Source organism: Lissotriton helveticus, chromosome 12 (genome assembly GCF_964261635.1).
Source record: "Lissotriton helveticus chromosome 12, aLisHel1.1, whole genome shotgun sequence".
NCBI classification, from domain to species: Eukaryota; Metazoa; Chordata; class Amphibia; order Caudata; family Salamandridae; genus Lissotriton; species Lissotriton helveticus.
The window spans coordinates 594,227,338-594,246,086 of record NC_136073.1 but is presented as its reverse complement, the minus strand read 5'-3'; the positions used below and the strand labels follow the sequence as shown (position 1 = coordinate 594,246,086).

Below are 18,749 nucleotides of genomic sequence, written 5' to 3'. Positions count from 1 at the left end.
AAGTATTGAGCTTGAACGTTAACGGGTTGGGGGATACAATTAAACGAAGTGTAGTTCTTCAATTCCTTAAAAGGCAGGCACCGGATGTGGTCCTGCTTTAAGAGACACATCTCATTGGAAACTCATGCAATGCTCTGCACAGAATGGGGTACAAAAAAAAGAAAAAATACATTGGCAGCATGACCCCGCTTTGACTAGGTTGGAGTGGATCTTCTGCATATGGTGTGGTCCTGCCCTTTACTACACAAATACCAGCAGGAGGTTGGGTCTTGTTTGCCGGAATGCACAGACCACCCACGTTTACAAACATGAGAGGAGTGCATACTAGGTGTATTTTCCAGGTCCAAAAAGTACAAGCCACATCTAGATCTATAGATCTAGGCCTAATAGGAGCTAAAAAAATGGTCACCTGGAGATGGTAGCACAAACATCCTCCCTCACTAGAGTACTGGAAACGGTCGCCTTTGGTATGGGCTCAGCGGAAAGTGCAGCTCTACAGAGAGAAGACGTAGTCGGCCTGCGCAAATATCCAATTGCGCAGAACTGGCACACTATAATGGTGGCACAACAACACTTGGGGCTGAAGCAGGACGGGAAAATATCGCAAGATGGAGACTCCAGGGGTGACAGGAACTAACTGAGAACTGCTCACATCATAGAAGACATCCAGCACAAGGTCAACATAAACAAGTGAATAAATCTGGAAGGGTCTGACGCATAGGCGAATTCCAATTACTGACATGGCGATACGATAAGAGGAGCGATCGACGGGAGGCGAAGAGATTAACACAATGGGAGTCGCCTGATAAGCAAAAAGAACAAGGTACTTACCTTTGGTAATGCTTGTTCTGGTGGATACAGTATCTGCCTGTGGATTCCTCACCTTATGATTCCTCACCTTATGAATACCCCCCTGTGCCAGCTTTCAGCAGAAATTCGTTCCTAGCTCTCCCACGTCGACGAGGACATCACAATCATCTGAGCCATAAGAGAACCTCGTCGGCGTGCTGACGTCAGTTCCACCCAATTTTTCCGTGCCACCGAGGCAAACGGGCGGACCGACACATTTTCAAATGTATACATAATATACCAAATATATACACATATATAAAACCACAAATGCATAACAAATAAAGGCATAACGAAATAGCAACAGAATAAGCATTTCTCATTATGAAAACATAAGCATGATTAAGACATATTAAAAAGCAACATGTCAAACAAATAAAACATTATGTGGTAGAAACAGGTGGACAACGGGGAGGCGGGAGGGACAGTGAGGAATCCACAGCAGATACTGTTTCCATCAGAAAAAGCGTTACCGAAGGTAAGTAACTTGTTCTTTTGATGATACTTCTGCCAGTGGATTCCTCACCTTATGAATAGATTCCCAAAGAAGTACCTCTCCTGGAGGAGGGTGTCCACCTGACTAGACTAAAAAATCTTGCAAAACAGAACGAGCAAATGGCCATCCCTCCTAACCTCAGAGTCCAAGAAGTAATTCTTTTCAAAGGTGTGGAGGGAGGCCCAAGTTGCTGCTTTACAAATATCAAGAACAGGAAGTAGACTTAGCTCTGGTGGAATGAGCTCTGATACCTTCAGGCGGTTCCTTCTTGGCCAAGGCGTAGCAAATCTTAATTGACAAGATGATCCATCTAGAAAGCGTCTGCTTGTGCACAGCTCTACCCTTCATTCGTCCAATGTAGCACATAAAGAGCTGATTGTCCAACCTCAAATCTCTTGTCCGATCCAAATAAAAGCTGACAGCTCTCTTAGGGACCAAACGATGCAGTCTCTCCTCCTCCTTGGAAGGGTGAGGGGGAGGATAGAAGGTAGGTAAAGTAATGGACTGTCCCATATGAAAAGGGGTAACCACTTTGGGAAGGAAAGCAGCCCTGGAACCAACTAATCCGCATGAATGGTCAAGAAAGGAGGTTTCGAACTAAGAGCCTGAAGCTCACTTACCCTCCTAGCGGTGGTAATGGCAATCAAGAAAACTGTTTTAAAAGAAAAAAGCCTCAACAGGCAAGTATGAAGAGGTTCAAATGGAGAACCCATTAAAAAGGTAAGAACGAGATTCAAATCCCACTGAGGCATAATGAAAGGCGTGGGAGGGAACTTATTTGTAAGACCCTCAATGAAACTCATGACAAAGGGAGACTTAAATAAAGACGGCTGATCCGGCAAACATAGAAACGCCAACAAAGCAGACAAATAGCCCTTAACAGTGGCCACAGCACAACCTTGCTGTGCCAAAAGAAAATGAAAACTCCAGAATATTAGACAAACGGGCCTTCAAAGGGTCAATGTCTCTCTCTCCGTACCACTTAACAAATCTGGACCATCTGGAAGAGTAAACAGACTTAGTGGAGTGTCGCATGGACGATAAAATAACATCCACTATATCCAGCGGGAGAGAAAAGGAACTCAGGTTGTCCCATTCAATCTCCAGGCATGAAGGTGCAGGCTCTGGAGGTAGGGGTGTAGAACCTGCCCCTGCAACTACGAGAGGAGATCTTCCCTGAGAAGAAGACGGAGCGGAGGGTGCGACGAGAGGAGAAGTAGATCTGTGTACCACACCCTTCTTGGCCAATCCGGGGCTATCAATATAACTTGGGCCCGGTCTTGGCGAATCTTCCTCAGAACCCGAGGAATCAAGAGTATGGGAGGAAACGCGTAAAGGAGTTGCGAGCTCCAATCCAATTGAAACGCATCCCCCCAGTGCTCCCTGCATCGAAACCTGGAGACTGCAGAACAACGGGCAGTGCGCGTTCTCATGAGTGGCAAACAGGTCCAACCGAGGAGACCCCCACATCTGAAAGATGCGATGGACCACCTCTGGATGAAGCTGCCACTAGTGATCGGCCAAGTAACGCCGACTGAGGCTGTCTGAACGTACATTCAGCACACCAGCCAGATGATTTGCAAACACACAAATCCGATGGCCCTGAGCCCAGGACCAGAGTTGCAGAGCCTCTCGGCATAGACGATACGACCCTACACCTCCCTGTTTGTTGATATACCACATTGCAGAAGTGTTGTCCGTTAGGACCTGAAATAACTGACCATGAAGGGAAGAAGGAAAGTCTTTAGTTCTAAACAAATCACCCGCAATTCCAGCAGGTTGAATGAAGCAACCTTTCCGCTGGAGACCAAAGACCTTTGACCTCCAGATCCCCCAGATGAGCACCCCACCCTAAAGTGGAGGCATCCCTGATCACTGTGGCCACCGGCGGAGGAGGCTGAAAGGGCTTTCCTTGAGATAGGTTGCCCTGCACCCTCCACCAAGTCAGCTCCGCTGCACCTTCTCTGGAGACACTGATCTTCTCCCCGTGATCTTCGTTGTGCTGATACCACTGCCTGCTGAGGCACCACTGATGTGCCCTCATGTGCCAGCGTGCATGACTGACCAACGGTATGCAGGAAGCGAACAGAACAAGCAGGCGAAGGACCTTCAGGACTCGAACAACCGCTCCATCGTGAAATAAAGGAATAATTTCCTGAATGTCGAGAATCCCCTGCGGAGGAGCGTATGCTCGACACACAGAAGTGTCCGGTATTGCCCCTATGAACAGGCTGCGTAGAGAAGGCACCAGGTGAGATTTGGGTACATTTATCGAGAAACCCAATTTCAACAACAGATGAGTTGTCACCTGCAAGTGGCACAAAACCAACTCTGGAGACTATGCTTTCAACAGCCAGTCGTCCAGGTAGGGGAAAACAGGAACCCTTGACCTTCTGAGATAAGCCGCTACCACAGCCATCACCTTTGTAAAGACTAGAGGCGCGGAAGTGAGACGAACGGAAGAACCGCAAACTGATAATGTTGTGATCCTACCGTGAACCAGAGATACTTCTGATTCGACCTCAGGATGGGAAGATGAAAATACGCATCATGTAGATCGATGGACACCATCCAGTCTTCCTGTTGCAGCACAAGAAGAACCAGAGCCAAGGTCAACATTTTGAACTACTCCTGTCTGAGGTAAAGGTTCAAAATCCTGAGGTCCAGGATTGGCCTTAAACGACCGTCCTTTTTGGAGATCAGGAAATAACGGGAGTAGCAACCCTGACCCCTTTTCTGCTCTGGAACCACCTCTATCGCACCTTTCTGTAGCAAGGTAAGAACCTCCTGCTGTAAAAGCAGTAAGTGGTCCTCTGAGCACCAACCCTGGCGAGGAGGGTAAGGAGGAGGAAACTCCAAAAAGAGAAGGGCGTACCCATTCTCTACAAGATTCAAGACCCAACCATCTGACGTGATCAGTCGCCAGTCTTGTAGAAAGAGGGACACCCGAACTCCAACCGGACCAACATGTTCTAAGATGGGGGCTCTAGAACTGCTTTCTTGTTGTACCAACGGTGGTGGGATGGGAAGTAGAGGAGAAGGAGGAGGATTGCTGTTGAGCTGCTTCCCTGAGGCCTCTTTTATTCTTCCCTCTGTACGACTCGTACAAGGGCTTCCGCTTTTGCTGGCTCTGTCGAGACTGCTGGTGGCCACAAAAGGAAGCAGATCCCCCAAAACCACGATACCGCTTGTAGCCATATCCTCTGGACTGCACCTGGATGCCCAGAGACCTTGCAGTATCCCTGCTGTCCTTAAAATGCTGCAAGGCTGAGTCCGCCTTTGAACCAAACAGTTTTGACCAAAAGGGCAAATCCAGCAGACTTGCCTGAACATCAGGTGAGAAACCAGACGACCGCAGCCAAGCCTGTCTCCTTGCCGCCACAGAATACCCCATCACACGAGCCACAGAGTCAGCAGTGTCCAGACCCGATTGAATCACCTGACGGGCCGCAGCCTGAGAATCAGAAAGGGCCTCCAAGAAATGATTCCGATCCTCCTCAGGCAACTTCGGAGCTAGCTGCATGACTGAGTCCATTAAAGCATGGATATACCGTCCAAGAAGACAGGTTGCATTAGTGGATTTAAGAGTCATACTTGCAGAAGAGAATAGCTTCTTTGCCGCCTGTTCCATTTTTTTAGAATCCCTATCACCAAGAACGGTAGGGAAAGAACCAGAAGATTGCTTTGAACATGGACAACCAAACTTTCCGGTGTAGGATGAGGAGACAAAAAGGCCGGATCCCTAGGAGCAGGCCTGTACCTTCTGGAGATGGAACGAGAAACCGCAGCGGCAGACAAAGGCTTCTGCGACACCTCCATTATTGGTTCCGTCAAAGCCTCAGTAAAGGGAAGCAACGGTTCAGACGCTGAAGAAGCTGTATGAAGAACCTCCGTAAGGATATTAGATTTCACATCAGCTGAGGGAAGCTACAGACCAAGTAAATCATCCGCCTTCCTTATGACCACATGATAAAGAGCAATGTCTTGCCCAACTCCAGCCTTCGCAGATAGGAGATCATACTCAGGAGAAGTATCCAAGCCACTGGCCTCATTTAGGCCCTCAAACTCATCCATAGACGCAACAATCGCTCCTTCCTCCTGATCCTGTGCATATTCCTCCTCTTCAAGGAGCCTCTGCGCCTCTCTCCTAGAGCGTTGTTCAGGAATCGGTCGGCGTTGGCAGCGCCACACGCGGCGCCGGTGAAGACATCAACGGCGTCGACGGAGGAGCCTCAGCTTCAAACCTCGCTGTCGACATCGGCACCGGGAAATGCCAAGCCGGAGTCAACGGCAAGAATGGCATAAAGGGTGCCTGAGGATAGAGGTGAGGAACACCCAAGTTAAAGGCCAAAGGACCCACGGGGCCCTAAGGCGCAGTGGATGGAGAAGAGGCCCTGGCAAACATGGCAAACATTGCATTAAGAAAATGCGAAGATTCTGACCCAGGAGCAGGAGCAGGAAAAGCAGGATATGGATCAGGACCTTCCGGAAGTGGAACCACCTGAGGTCGAACTGGAGGCTGCGGAGCCAGGGACGGTGCCCGCACAGGTGAAGCCACCCGGCCTGGTGACGACTCCCTAGGCATCGGAGACATAGCAGGAGCCAGAGAGCCTTTATGCAGCGAAGAGCCTTTCGAAACCGGCTGCAGGATTCATTTTCCTGCAGCTTCGGCATTCTTCGACGTCGTGATCTGACGATAAGCACCAGAGGCAATCTTCATGCGGGTCCACAATCGACATATGCCCGCCACACTCTCTGCAGGGTTTAAACTCAGTCTTCCTTGAAGTAGCCATCAGAAATCAACAAGGATACAAAGTTTTCTTCAAAGAAAATGGAGAGCCCCTAGAAAAACCGTTACGCGTCGATGGCGCGGAAAAAAGGGAACTGACGTCAGCACGGCGACTAGGTCCTCTTATGGCTCCGATGGCGTCATACGGTGTCGCGAGCGGAGCCGTGCTATTGTGACGTCCTTGTCGACCTGGGAGAGATAGGAAAGAATTACCGCAGAATGCTGGCGCAGGGGGTATTCATAAGGTGAGGAATCATAGGGTGAAGAATCCACAGGCAGAAGTATCCATCAGAAGCTGTTTTACTGTGTCGAAATGCATTTCCAATATCCTAGCAATAAAACTACATGTATACATGAGATGCACTAATACAGCAACCACAAGTCAGCAATAGTCTGTCAGCAATTCTATATATGTGTTATGTTTTTGACATGCTCTTCATATCCGGTAGCCACTGAGAAAAGTAGTGCATTTGGTGTAACGACATAAATGATACCTGCCATATGTTGATACTGTTACAAGTAAATTACCTTGTATTCAATGTATCTCAAAAGTAAAAAATAAAATGCAAATAAATAAATGTTAAAAAAAAAATCAAGTACATTTCCCCAAATATGTTAGAGCTGGAGTTACAATAGAAGATCTGAGTGGGCCCCGGAGAAAAACAACTAGCCCACTAGGGCCAAAATTCTAGCCCAAAAGAATGGCCCTGGTACCAGAGTGCCAAACAGGCTTGTGTGACCCTGATGTACACAGTGCGCCCACATATACTACCATGACAAAAAGATGGAAAAACACTGACAAATAGAGAATGCAGGGATGAAATACAACCTGTAAAGTGGGATAAAGAGGTAGGGAGTGTTTGGTGGTAGATTAAAGAGCCATGAGGTAGAATCCAGTCTATTCTGCAGCTTTGGTTTTGGGCATCCTCATCTTCGATAGTGCAGGCCTCGGGTTTCTGAACAAAACTTTCAGACTCGGCACTTATTTGGTTACAAGCTAAGCACCATCTAGCAGACTGCAGGCCTGATTACAAATTAAGTTTCCTGAGCAACTACTTGTTTGCACAGGGATCACAAGCTGAAATGAAATTAAATAAAAATGTAATTTATACAGCGCACTGTACCCGGAATTGTCTAGCCACCATGCTCTGACTAAGAGAGAGAAAGAGAGAGATAAAATGGGGTATTAATTATTGATCAACAAGGTTTTTAAAGATTTGCGGAAAGAGAAAAGATCAGATTTTTTTCTTAAGGGTAATTGGCAGGCAATTCCAAGGCCTGGCTATACCAACGACACAACATCTTCTATAGTTCCCCCCCACCCCTCCACAAAGGAGGCTGTTTTGACTTTGGGAATTACAAGATTGAAGTGGTGAAAAGAATTTGGAATCCTCTGTTAACTTTTAGCAGGTCAAACCTGCTGAAATTTAACAGGGGGAAAAGGTCAGTATTTACCAAGACATCCGGATCATGGTCCAGTAAGCAACAAAATCTGCATGCTATTCCCTAAAAGGCTAGAATAAGTGCAATTTATCGCACCTGATAAATTCAAACCCTGGAGTGTTCGATTTTTTTCAGGAGGGATAAATTCAGACTATCCGTCCAGGGCACTCGTAATCAGGACCTAAATCCTAATAGTCTGCTCTATTAGACAGGATCCCTGAAAAATGCAGGACCCAAGAGCCTGCAATGTACGACTGACCAAGGTTTCGAGCAATGGGAACAGTGGAGATCCCAAGTTTTCCGGACAAAGAATGTTTCACACAATAGCATTGCTTGAGGCGTAAACAAGATCTGGTATTGGAAGGTTGAAGCCAAGAAGGAAATTGGAAGACACCACCCACAAGAGGGTAGCCAGACAGCACCTCTGATACTTACAGAGCTACTTCCTGCTCATGCTGGCTGGTTTACCGCTCATTTCCCACCCCTAGTTATGGAAGTCATCTCTCACAATATGGAGATAGAAGTAAAACACAAAAGAATTCACCTGGAAGTGGCTGCTCAGTATCTTGTTGACGATCATTTTCACACCTTCCATCTGCTGCGGGAACACTTCTACAATAAATAAGATGAAAGTAACGTCAGCACCAGCAAACGACTGCTCACTGTCATCTTCTGTCACAGGCTATAATGTAAATACACTGTCTGCTTTAGCGGATTATTAACTACTGGTGAGAAATGTGTAGAACTGAGAGCGAAACTTAGAATTTGAGATTGAATAGTACTAAATGGGATGTAGAAAGCATGGTTGTTGGGTAGAAATGTTATTACTTCAGTTCAGACGACGCCTGGCTGTGTGATCTGAGTCACATAAGTGTGAATCGCTGCTTGTGAATTAAACTATTAAACTTTACCTGCATGAGCTCGCCATCACAAAAAGTTACTTTGGCATTTGTTTAATAACTCTGTGAGATTTCTTTCCCCAATAACTATTAATATTAGGTCAGCAAACCATGACGTTGACCTTACTGGTGACTGGGCCCCCAAGCTTGAGCAGCAAAATTTATTTAAAGATTTTGATGCAAGCTCTAACTGTTTAGTCATGGCAGCTAAAATGGCTAAGACCATGAAAAGGTGACAGATAGTGTGCCTGCCATGCTTCTGGTTTTCTCTTAGGACATTTTTAGGTCTAGCCTAGGCAGCGCAAGCACTGTCTCTTTGAGACATGTGGTATTCAGACTATAGACGTTAAACACACCCATCACTTTCCATTGGTTATTTTGTCTGCCTTAAAAAGTCTTTTGTTTTCATTGTCCAAGAGCATGCATTTATCCCACCTTTAGGCTGTTTTGTTCCGCCCTGGAGACTGTCCTTGCTAGATGGATCCTTTCTCTATGGGCCATATGTTTTGCTTCAGTGCACAACTTGATCTATCCCTCTCTCCTCGGCACTGCTCTTCTGCGACTCCTCACGTTGCTCCCAGTTAACTCATCTGCGTGTCTCCCTTATCGCGGAGGGGGTCTTGTGTGGTGTGAGCAGGAATATAGGGACATCCTGCGGCTGCCTTTTTATTTCTTCAGCAGTACGGGCCTGTTTCTTCATTCTCTATGCCGGTAGCTTACATTCTTGTTTTAAGTGCGTGCTGGGTGCATTTCCCTGTTGTGTTTCCTACTTGTGGTACACTGTAGGTGTGTTCAGGGCGTGAATTTAATTAGAGAAAGAGAAGAAGCCGGTATATAAATGGTGAGTTTTGTTAATATTTGTAGCTTAGTGTTAGATTATATTAATAAATTACCTAGCCTTTTACTAAATTGTCATTTTCCATCTCTATTATAGCATGCAAATATACTTTACTTAATAACAGCAGCCTAGTAGTTCACTAAATCAAATCAAATCAAATCAAAAATAGCTTTATTCGATTTTGTTTTTTAAAAAACATAAAAGAACAACAAATAGAATAAAATATGACAGACATATACACATAAACATTAACAGTTTTCTTCATAATCCTTTTTAAGCCAAGGTCATTGATTAAATTAAAAAACGGGTATATTATTTACACAAGAATATTGAACTCATTCAGTAAGGCCCAGAAAGTTAGTGCATTGCGTTCCTATGTCTCATAACAGCTTTTAAAAAGTACGACATAGCAAATGTAATAAATTCATTGTCTAACATTTGAAGCTTCAAAAATGCCGTTCTGCCTTGTCTAAGTTCCCACTTCTTTAAAATAGGTATTACAAATCTTCTCCTAAGGAAATCATAGAATTTACAGAAAAATATGCAATGTAACATAGATTGGATGGAAACATCGTCACACAGGCACAGTAGTAGGTTTTTAGACCAAGAATTTACCTCTGGGAAAGTGATCATTCTAAAAAAGGACCCACCACGAAAACGTGTTCGCAGCATACGTGGGTAGCATCCTTGAACCTGTACCAAATAAGACTGAATACCATTACACTGCGACATCAGGAGATTCTCCATAACGGAAGGCTTTTATTTTCAGTAAGCCAGCGCTTGTTCTCTAGATAATTCAGACAAGTTAATTTCAAGTTCTTTCTCGATATACTTTCTAAACAATTTGGAGAATCAAAGTATTCAGGATGGCCAATGTGGCATGATAGTTTTTTTACATATTTGATCCATAATATCCTAGATACCCCCTCCAATTTGAGAGAATCCTTAATCACATCTCTATTAAAACTGGGCTCAACAGAAGACCACACCTTGTGCCACAAAAGAAGGGGATTAACTTTAATAATATCGGATATGTAAAGCAGGCCCAGTTCCTTATGACATGCAAATGTAGCAGTGGAACCCGGGACAGCTAAAAGGTAACGCACAAATTCATTCTTGCAACAGTGAATTTTTTGATCATTAGCTATTCCCCAAAGCCCCGCCCTATATGTCGCAGTAGATACACATTTGGACTTATAGATAACCACCAGCACCGGGATTGGTCGGCCGCCCAATTTGTTTGAAAAGTTGCGAACTGCGCCTATCGCTCTAGAGAAACACAGTTTTCTTACATTTACAGCTGATGACCACGAGCCCGACTTATTAAAGTTGATACCTAAATAAGAGAATCTGTCTGTGGTGTCTATTTTGGTGTTATCAATAAAGATTTTACATGTATTGCCTTTTTTTATCCTACAGCACATAGTAAAAGTTTTACTTTTGTTTATTTTCAATCCTCTATCCTTCATATAGGTTGCAAAATTAGTGAAAGCTCTTTGGAGACCTATCTGTGTCCGCGCCATTATAACTGCGTCATCCGCATATAGTAAAATGGGAACTGGGTCATTCTCTATCATAGAATAATCCTGCCTGTCCTGAGCCAAATAAGAGCCTGCACTATTTATGTATAGGTTAAACAGGAACGGGGCGAGTATACAACCTTGTCTCACTCCCTTGTTTATGCTAAATTTGGTTGTACACTCTCCCCGTTTCCCATACCGGACCCTTGCCCCCGCTCTCTTATATATCTCTTTAATAAATAGTAGCAAGTTTGGATCAACACCCATCTCTCTCAGGGTGCTCCAAAGTTTGTCATGACTTATGCAGTCGAACGCTGAACTTATATCGACAAACGTTAAAAAGAGTTTTTTCCCTTTTTGCTAATACATATTTACCTATGATTAGAGCTAAATTTAATCCCTGTTCAGTGGTTCCTAGTCCTGTCCTGAACCCGTATAGGAACTTTTAAAGTAAACCTGTCTCTTCCACCCAGGATTGCAATTATTTAAAATAACCTCCCCGCAACTTTCATTAACGAATCCAATAAGGAAATGGGACGGTAACAATTGGGCTCATTTCTGTCACCCTTTTTAAAGGTGGGAATCACAACAGCGTTTGACCAAGTGGGAATAAACCTATGTCTATTGCAGCTATTCAAGACATTAGTTAGGAGCGGGGCCCATAGCTCAGTATTAGACTTGTATACATCTACTGGCACACCATCAGGGCCTGGGGCTTTCCCTGGGACACTCTCGTTAACCGCTGTTAAAACTTCTTCATAGGAGATTTCAATGTTCAAGGGGAATGGTGTAAAACGAGCATTTTCGTCTCTCTCCATAGTGGTAGTTCCCTTCACTCTGGGGTAAAACATCAGCCTTATAAAGGTCCTCGAAGTAGCTGACCCATTTGTCTTCCGTAATTGCCACATCAATAATATCAGTGTGCCTATCTGTAAAAAAGGGTGCATTAACAGCCCTCCAGAAGCCTGTGTTGTCCTTTATTATACAGGCCTGATGTACACCTGCCATGCTTCCGTTTTTAATGAGCCGTACGCTTTTTAATTGTTTGTTGATAGTCAATTCTGGCCAGCCTCAATTCTTCCTTGCTTCTATTTTCTTGTTTTAAAACCTTCATTAAATGAGCATGGGCCTTGCTACAGTCCCTGTCGAACCAGCCCTGTGCCTTATTCATAGCCTGTTTCTGCCTCCTAGTAAGAAGATTTCGCGTTTCCGCTGTAATTCTAAGGAAGGCCTCAAACACTAGTACATTATCATCAGTCTGTGAGAGACAGATCTCAAAATCCCCAAGTTTATTTTTTACTAGAGTTTCAAGAAAAACCGTAGGTTCCACTCTGGCCCAGTTTATAGCGTAACCATTTGTCCTGGCAAGATTTATGTTGTAGTTATACATTGCTTGTATTTCCTTGGTGGTGCATTTACCCCCTGCAAGAAAGAAGGATAGGCAAATACGGTGGTGATCACTCATTGCTACTTCAGAAGTTTTACAAGTATAAACATTACAAGAATACCGTTTTGACATAAGGACAAAATCAATTACTGAGTTGCAACCCCTTCCTATAAAGGTTGGCTTAAAGGGTACAGGCGGCATGCATAGATCATTAGGAAAGCCCAAATCAAATTGAAAAATTATTTCATTTAACATGTCTCCCAGAATAGTGTGGGCGAAATGTATTAAAGGATCTTCTTTGTCTTTGCCCATACTACAAATGCCCAAATGGTTATATGAGCATAGGGAGCAGTTCTTAATCGCCAGCCCATATTAAGCACATATCACCCGCCAGATGTTCTATGTTTTTCAGGGTTCGACATAGTTCTGCTAATACCTTATTAATTTCAGTTTTCGGAATATTGTTATAGAAATGTATTTAAAAAGTTCCCTTCTTGGCCCCAAGACTTATTGACAATATCTGGTAGAATTCTGATCCATGCTCATTGCTACTTCAGAAGTTTTACAAGTATAAACATTGCAAGAATACCGTTTTGACATAAGGACAAAATCAATTACTGAGTTGCAACCCCTTCCTATAAAGGTTGGCTTAAAGGGTACAGGCGGCATGCATAGATCATTAGGAAAGCCCAAATCAAATTGAAAAATTATTTCATTTAACATGTCTCCCACAATAGTGTGGGCGAAATGTATTAAAGGATCTTCTTTGTCTTTGCCCATACTACAAATGCCCAAATGGTTATATGAGCATAGGGAGCAGTTCTTAATCGCCAGCCCATATTAAGCACATATCACCCGCCAGATGTTCTATGTTTTTCAGGGTTCGACATAGTTCTGCTAATACCTTATTAATTTCAGTTTTCGGAATATTGTTATAGAAATGTATTTAAAAAGTTCCCTTCTTGGCCCCAAGACTTATTGACAATATCTGGTAGAATTCTGATCCATGCTCAAGTTTTACTACAAGATCACCCATGAGGTTAGACACATAAGTACATAATCCCCCTTTATCTATAGCCGTAGGGGACACGAGGTAGATATATCCGGTATAAGATCCCCCGGCTAGATATAGGACTATTTGATTTGGCAACAGCTATAGAATGCCCCACCTCCTCACTGCCACCATCTAAGTTCCCTGACACATCACTTCGAGCTGACTGTGGTTTCATACTCTTAGCCCTCACATCCAGAGTGGTGTCACTCTGCTGGTTAGTCCTGTATGTACTCAGTCAGTCCACCATATCAAGCATGCTGAATCTATTGCTAAGAGGGATATTCGACACAAATCCCAACTCATCAGGGCCTGTTCTATTACTGGCATTGCCATAGCGAGATCCCCTATCACTTGTCTTTCCCTGAAAGCCAGAATTCTCCTTGTACAATAAGGGGCAGTAGTTCACTAAAACATAAAGCCTCATAAATATGTACATAAAGGGGAAGGCTCACGCATGTGCCTTAAAAAAGAAGACACCGTGGCCATCTTGGCATGGAAGCTGGTGCACAAAAGTTGTTACCCGTGCAAATATGATACTCATTGTGCATGAGAATCACAGAAAGATGACCGTTGGGAGTTGTTTATTTAGTTTTCAGCATGCACTCAGTGTGCATGCCTCTGCAGTCTGTCTCTTGCGGACCACGTCCTCCCACTGTCCTTGGTGTCAAACTCTCCCCTCCACTCTCCGTGGTATCAACCACCCATCCCACATGTGTTTGCCACCCTCCTCTCTCATGTTTCTGACCCTCCACGTAGTGTCTGCATTAGCCCACTGAGCTGATAGTGGTATTAGGTTGCGCACAGATAATTGCTACACTGATACATCTTGGGTAATCTCCCAACCCTGTGCTAGCGCAAACCACAGGCACACATACAAGTATGCTCTGAATCAATGCCATAGATACTTCTTTCAAGAACACCTATTTCTCCTTGTCAAGTTCCAACTCAAGTTTCCGCAGGAACAGCATGCCATAATGAAAGGTCCAAATCTCTCTTGATCACGTATTGCACCCAACTAAGTCAAAGTACTAAGAGTAACCAGGGGAAGAAGGGAAAAACAAGGAAGGAAAAAATGTCCCACAACGTACACCACTCTAGGACAGACCAGACAACCAGGAGAAAACTCTGTCGAACAAAAGACAGAAAGTGTAAGTATACAAGGAAATACTAATCCTATAAGTCTGAACAAGTAAATATGTGTGATTCTAAACTACCTGGATACCTCCCTGCTTCCATTAATACTGACAAGTTGTTCGAGTAGGTTGTGTGTCTTTGTCTGCAAAAGTAAAAAGAAGAGGATAAACGAGGAGTAGAAATGAGAAAAAGAAATAAAAGGAGAGCACAATGAAATCTACTTAAGGGCCACTAAAGAGGATGCACGATGACTGGGCTCGTAACTCCAAAACTAATATCCTAATATAAATCCATTGTAGTGTAGATGTGGTAAAAAATATAAAATATCTGCAATGACATATATGACCTCCTCATATCCTATGCGGAACTATCTGACAATAACATAAATAACCTCCTCAAATCCTACGCTAGTCCTACAGACAACAGTAAGCCTCTATGTGGCATTATCCAAACCAACCCTGACAGAGAACCTACTCATATCTACAGATCTATAAATAGAGAAAGCCTCACAAATATCAACGTAATGCAGCCGGCCCTCACCCATTCGACCAGCAAGCTGAAGTGTGCACTCATCAACTGTAGATCAGCTAGCAAACATGCTCCTGACATTTACGATCTCATCCTCTCGAATGATATGGATATTATCGTCCTTACCGAAACGTGGCTAAATAGTTCCTCCTCTCCCAACCTAGATCTACTGGTCCCTCCTAGATATAATCCGCCTAGACAGACCGTGAAGCCTTGTGGCGGGCTAGCCTGCATTTATAGAAACACACTCTCAGTCACTCAAGCAGATTCCATCTCTTTATCCTCCTGCGAATACCTTTGTATCAACATATCAGATGTCCAGTGCCTAACCAGCAAACTTCACATAATAGACCACCCCCGGGGTGATAATATGTCGTTTATCGATGAGTTAATGGAAGTCATTGCATCCAACGACAATTCACAAGTGCCGCAGATTTTTCTGGGAGACTTCAATCTCCATTGGAATAACACAGGAGATCATGGTGTAAGCTGCCTTAAATCCTTTCTGTCAGTTCAGGACCTGTCCCAATTCTGTGACAGTCCAACCCACAACAAGCGAGAGACATTAGACCTCATCATAGCGAAAAAGAACATTGTATTACTAGAATCCATTATCCCATGTGACTGGACTGACCATTACAGCATCTTCTTCTCCATCAATGTCGAGGTAACTCTAAAAATATGCCAACCTACAAAAACAAAACAACGGAAAAGAAATATCAAAAATATTAACCCCATCACCGTGGTAAACCAATGCAACGCCGCCCTGATCCCCACAACTGGCATGGTTGATGTCCATGACCTCACATACTTTTACAATGCCACTATGCTTGAAATTATTGACAGTACAGCGTCCCGCCAAGTAAAAAACATTTCCTCCAAAATCTCCAAACCATGGTTCAATAAGAACCTGAACTCTGAACGGCACAAGCTAAGATCAGCTAAGCGATTATGGAAGAAATCAGCACCCTCCATTGAGCACCTATATCACCTCAGAGCGCTGAGGAATACATACAACAGGAAAATCCTAAAGGCTAAGGCAGACCTCTTCAAAACCCAGCTGAGCCAAGCCATTAACCGTCCCAAAAAAACATTCAAAATCATCAAACAACAATCGCGTGGCACACCAAATGCTACAGAACTAAGTAATTTGGCTACCCCTATAGCGATGAGCTGGACAATTTATTCCTAGAAAAGACAAAAACCATTTAATACAACATTCAATCTAAGAATTCACTTCCACAAACTATTGCTCCTGAGCCTAGATTGCACTCATAGATCAAGAACCATTTTACTATGCCTCTTGGCACATCTTTTCGCCCATCCCGGATTGCGAAATCTATAACACTCTTCTAGCGATTAACCCCTCCAATCACTTCTCTGATCCCTTACCCCCTTCTCTATTCAAAATGATAAAAACCTCTATTCTACCCTTATAGTTAAAGATTGTAAACGCCTCTCTGAGGCAAGGCTCCATACCCAACTGCCTTAAAATAGGACAGGTCACACCTATACTAAAGAAAGCCAACTCCCTCTCTGCAGATCTCAACAACTACCACCCTATATCCAACATCCTCACTCTGGCAAAACAACTGGAAAAATATGTAGAAATTCAATTATGCAACAACATCGAGAACTCCAACCTCCTAGACAAACACCAATCGGGCTTCCGTCAAGATCACAGCACGGAATCAGCACATCATAATGGATGACATACTAAAAATGTTAAACCATAATGAATCATGTCTTTTGATACTTCTTGATTTATCCTCCGCTTTCGATACGGTTAAGCATGACAACCTACTGTCCCTACTCAAACTAAAGATAGGCCTAACTGGCCCAGTGTTACAATGGTTCACCTCCTTCCTAAATAACAGAACCAAAAGAATCAAGATGAAGCAATCACTTTCTCAACCCTCCATGGTCACCCTAGGGGTTCAACAGGGCTCAGAACTATCACCCATTCTTTTTAATCTACTCATGGAACCCCTGGCAAACGTGCTGAACTCTGCGAACATTCTACATCACATGTATGAGGACGACACACAACTGTACAGTACATGAGAATCACCTCTACAGATGACTTCATCTCCCTCAATACTATACTACATAACACTTAAAATTGGCTCACTGGCAATCACCTCATGCTGAACACAAAAAAACTGAATTCCTTCTCATCTCACCCCCCAATCACACACCCAAGATAGACGTATGGCTGAAGCATCTAACTGCCTTCGACTGCGCTCCCCTCATCATTGACTCCGCAAAATCCTTGGGAGTCACCCTAGACAAACACTTAAATATGCAGGCGCAAATCAATAATGTCACCTAGGGAGCTAACCATCAGATGAGTATTTTAAGGAAACTTAACCGCATGCGTGCGGGCGGAATTCCGCCCGTACGCTGAGTTTTTTTAAATCGCATGTTACGTGACGAGCTGGGCTCGTCATGAGCGTGCGAGGAGGCTACCTCATGACGAGCCCAGCTCGTCATGAGCGTGGAAGGGGTTAAACCTTTCCTCCCACAGACCGACTTAAAAATGGCAGTACAAGCCCTAGTGTTACCAAGAGGAAGCACCACTCTATGCGGTCTTCCTGAATACAAGCTAGCCCCCTTGAGGGCATCACTTAACGCTGTGGCCAGACTGGTCTTGAGAACTAAAACAAATAACCACATTTCTCCGACCTTAAAAGCTCTGAACTGGCTATCATACGAGACTAGAATACAAATAAAGATCGCTACATGACCCATAAAGCCTTGCATAGCAATACCCCCAGTTACTTAGGACAAAAGTTAGAGCGGTCGGGAGTATGCAGACAATCGAGAAGTGCGAGTTCACTATTACTAAAACCACAATCCTTCCACAAAAAGAGAACTGGTTGCAAAGCATTTTCAGGTGTGGCTCCGAAGATTTGGAACTCCTTACCCCCGGATGTACGCAGGATCTCTTCCTTTACCTACTTCAAAAAAGACGTAAAAATGCTTCTAATGAACGAATTCACATCCTAAGACTTTAATTCCTTGATGACTATTAGCCACCTATGCTATCCATATACCACTGTCTACCTCCTTTGTATTGAAAGTAGATTTGCGAATGTATCTATATATTATCCCAATCATCTATTGTCTATATACTGTGTATTGTAAAGCGCTCTGATACCCTCGTGGGTCATGTTCGTGCTATATAAAACTATAAATAAAGCTATTTAACAGTCCACCTTAAGGTCAGGTAGAGCTAACAGGAATTCTTATACATTCAGGTATGATCTTAGAATGAACAAAAGCGGGGAAAAAACAGATCTCCAAGGACATGGGTCCGACATCAGATAAGTATCAAAGTAAATTATAAAAGTGGTTTGCATGTCCAGCGCTGTTACGGCAAAGAATTATTGCAGCTTTCTTGTTTTTGCTGTTCCATGAGATTCATCTAATATGCGGTCACACGGGAGCCGGGGGCAATCAAGGGAGCAACGCGAGGAGTGATCCAGGAGGCGGCAGGAGAACAAGATATGGGACCAGGACGCCGCGAGTAGGAGACGTGGTGAAGAAGGGAGCAGGACGCCAGAAACCCGACGAAGGCTCAGAAGAATGCTGGGAACAAGAGACCCGGAAAGAAATACACTGACCCCGAAGCTGGAACACGAGGCGTCTCAGTTCGGGGTCAGAGAGGCTTTAGGCTCTTTTGCATGCACGGTAGCAGGACCGGCAATTATGGAAGTTCGACGGTCCCCCACAGCAATATGCACGCGGGAGCGAGACTGGCAGGCATGACACTCCTTTGGCTTTGATGGGTTTATTCTTCCCTAGTCCCA

At 44.1% G+C, this 18,749-nt stretch overlaps 1 protein-coding gene across 2 annotated transcripts in view; it reads right to left on the bottom strand.

Annotated features, from left to right (window-relative positions):
• TOMM40L (translocase of outer mitochondrial membrane 40 like) overlaps positions 1 to 18,749 on the bottom strand; it is a 586,774-nt gene that overhangs the window by 453,031 nt on the left and 114,994 nt on the right. For both annotated transcript variants that reach the window (XM_078669218.1, XM_078669219.1), the window contains exon 2: positions 8,122 to 8,189. In XM_078669218.1, coding sequence (XP_078525344.1) covers positions 8,122 to 8,189 — 68 coding nt within the window. The remainder of the gene's footprint in view (positions 1 to 8,121; positions 8,190 to 18,749) is intronic.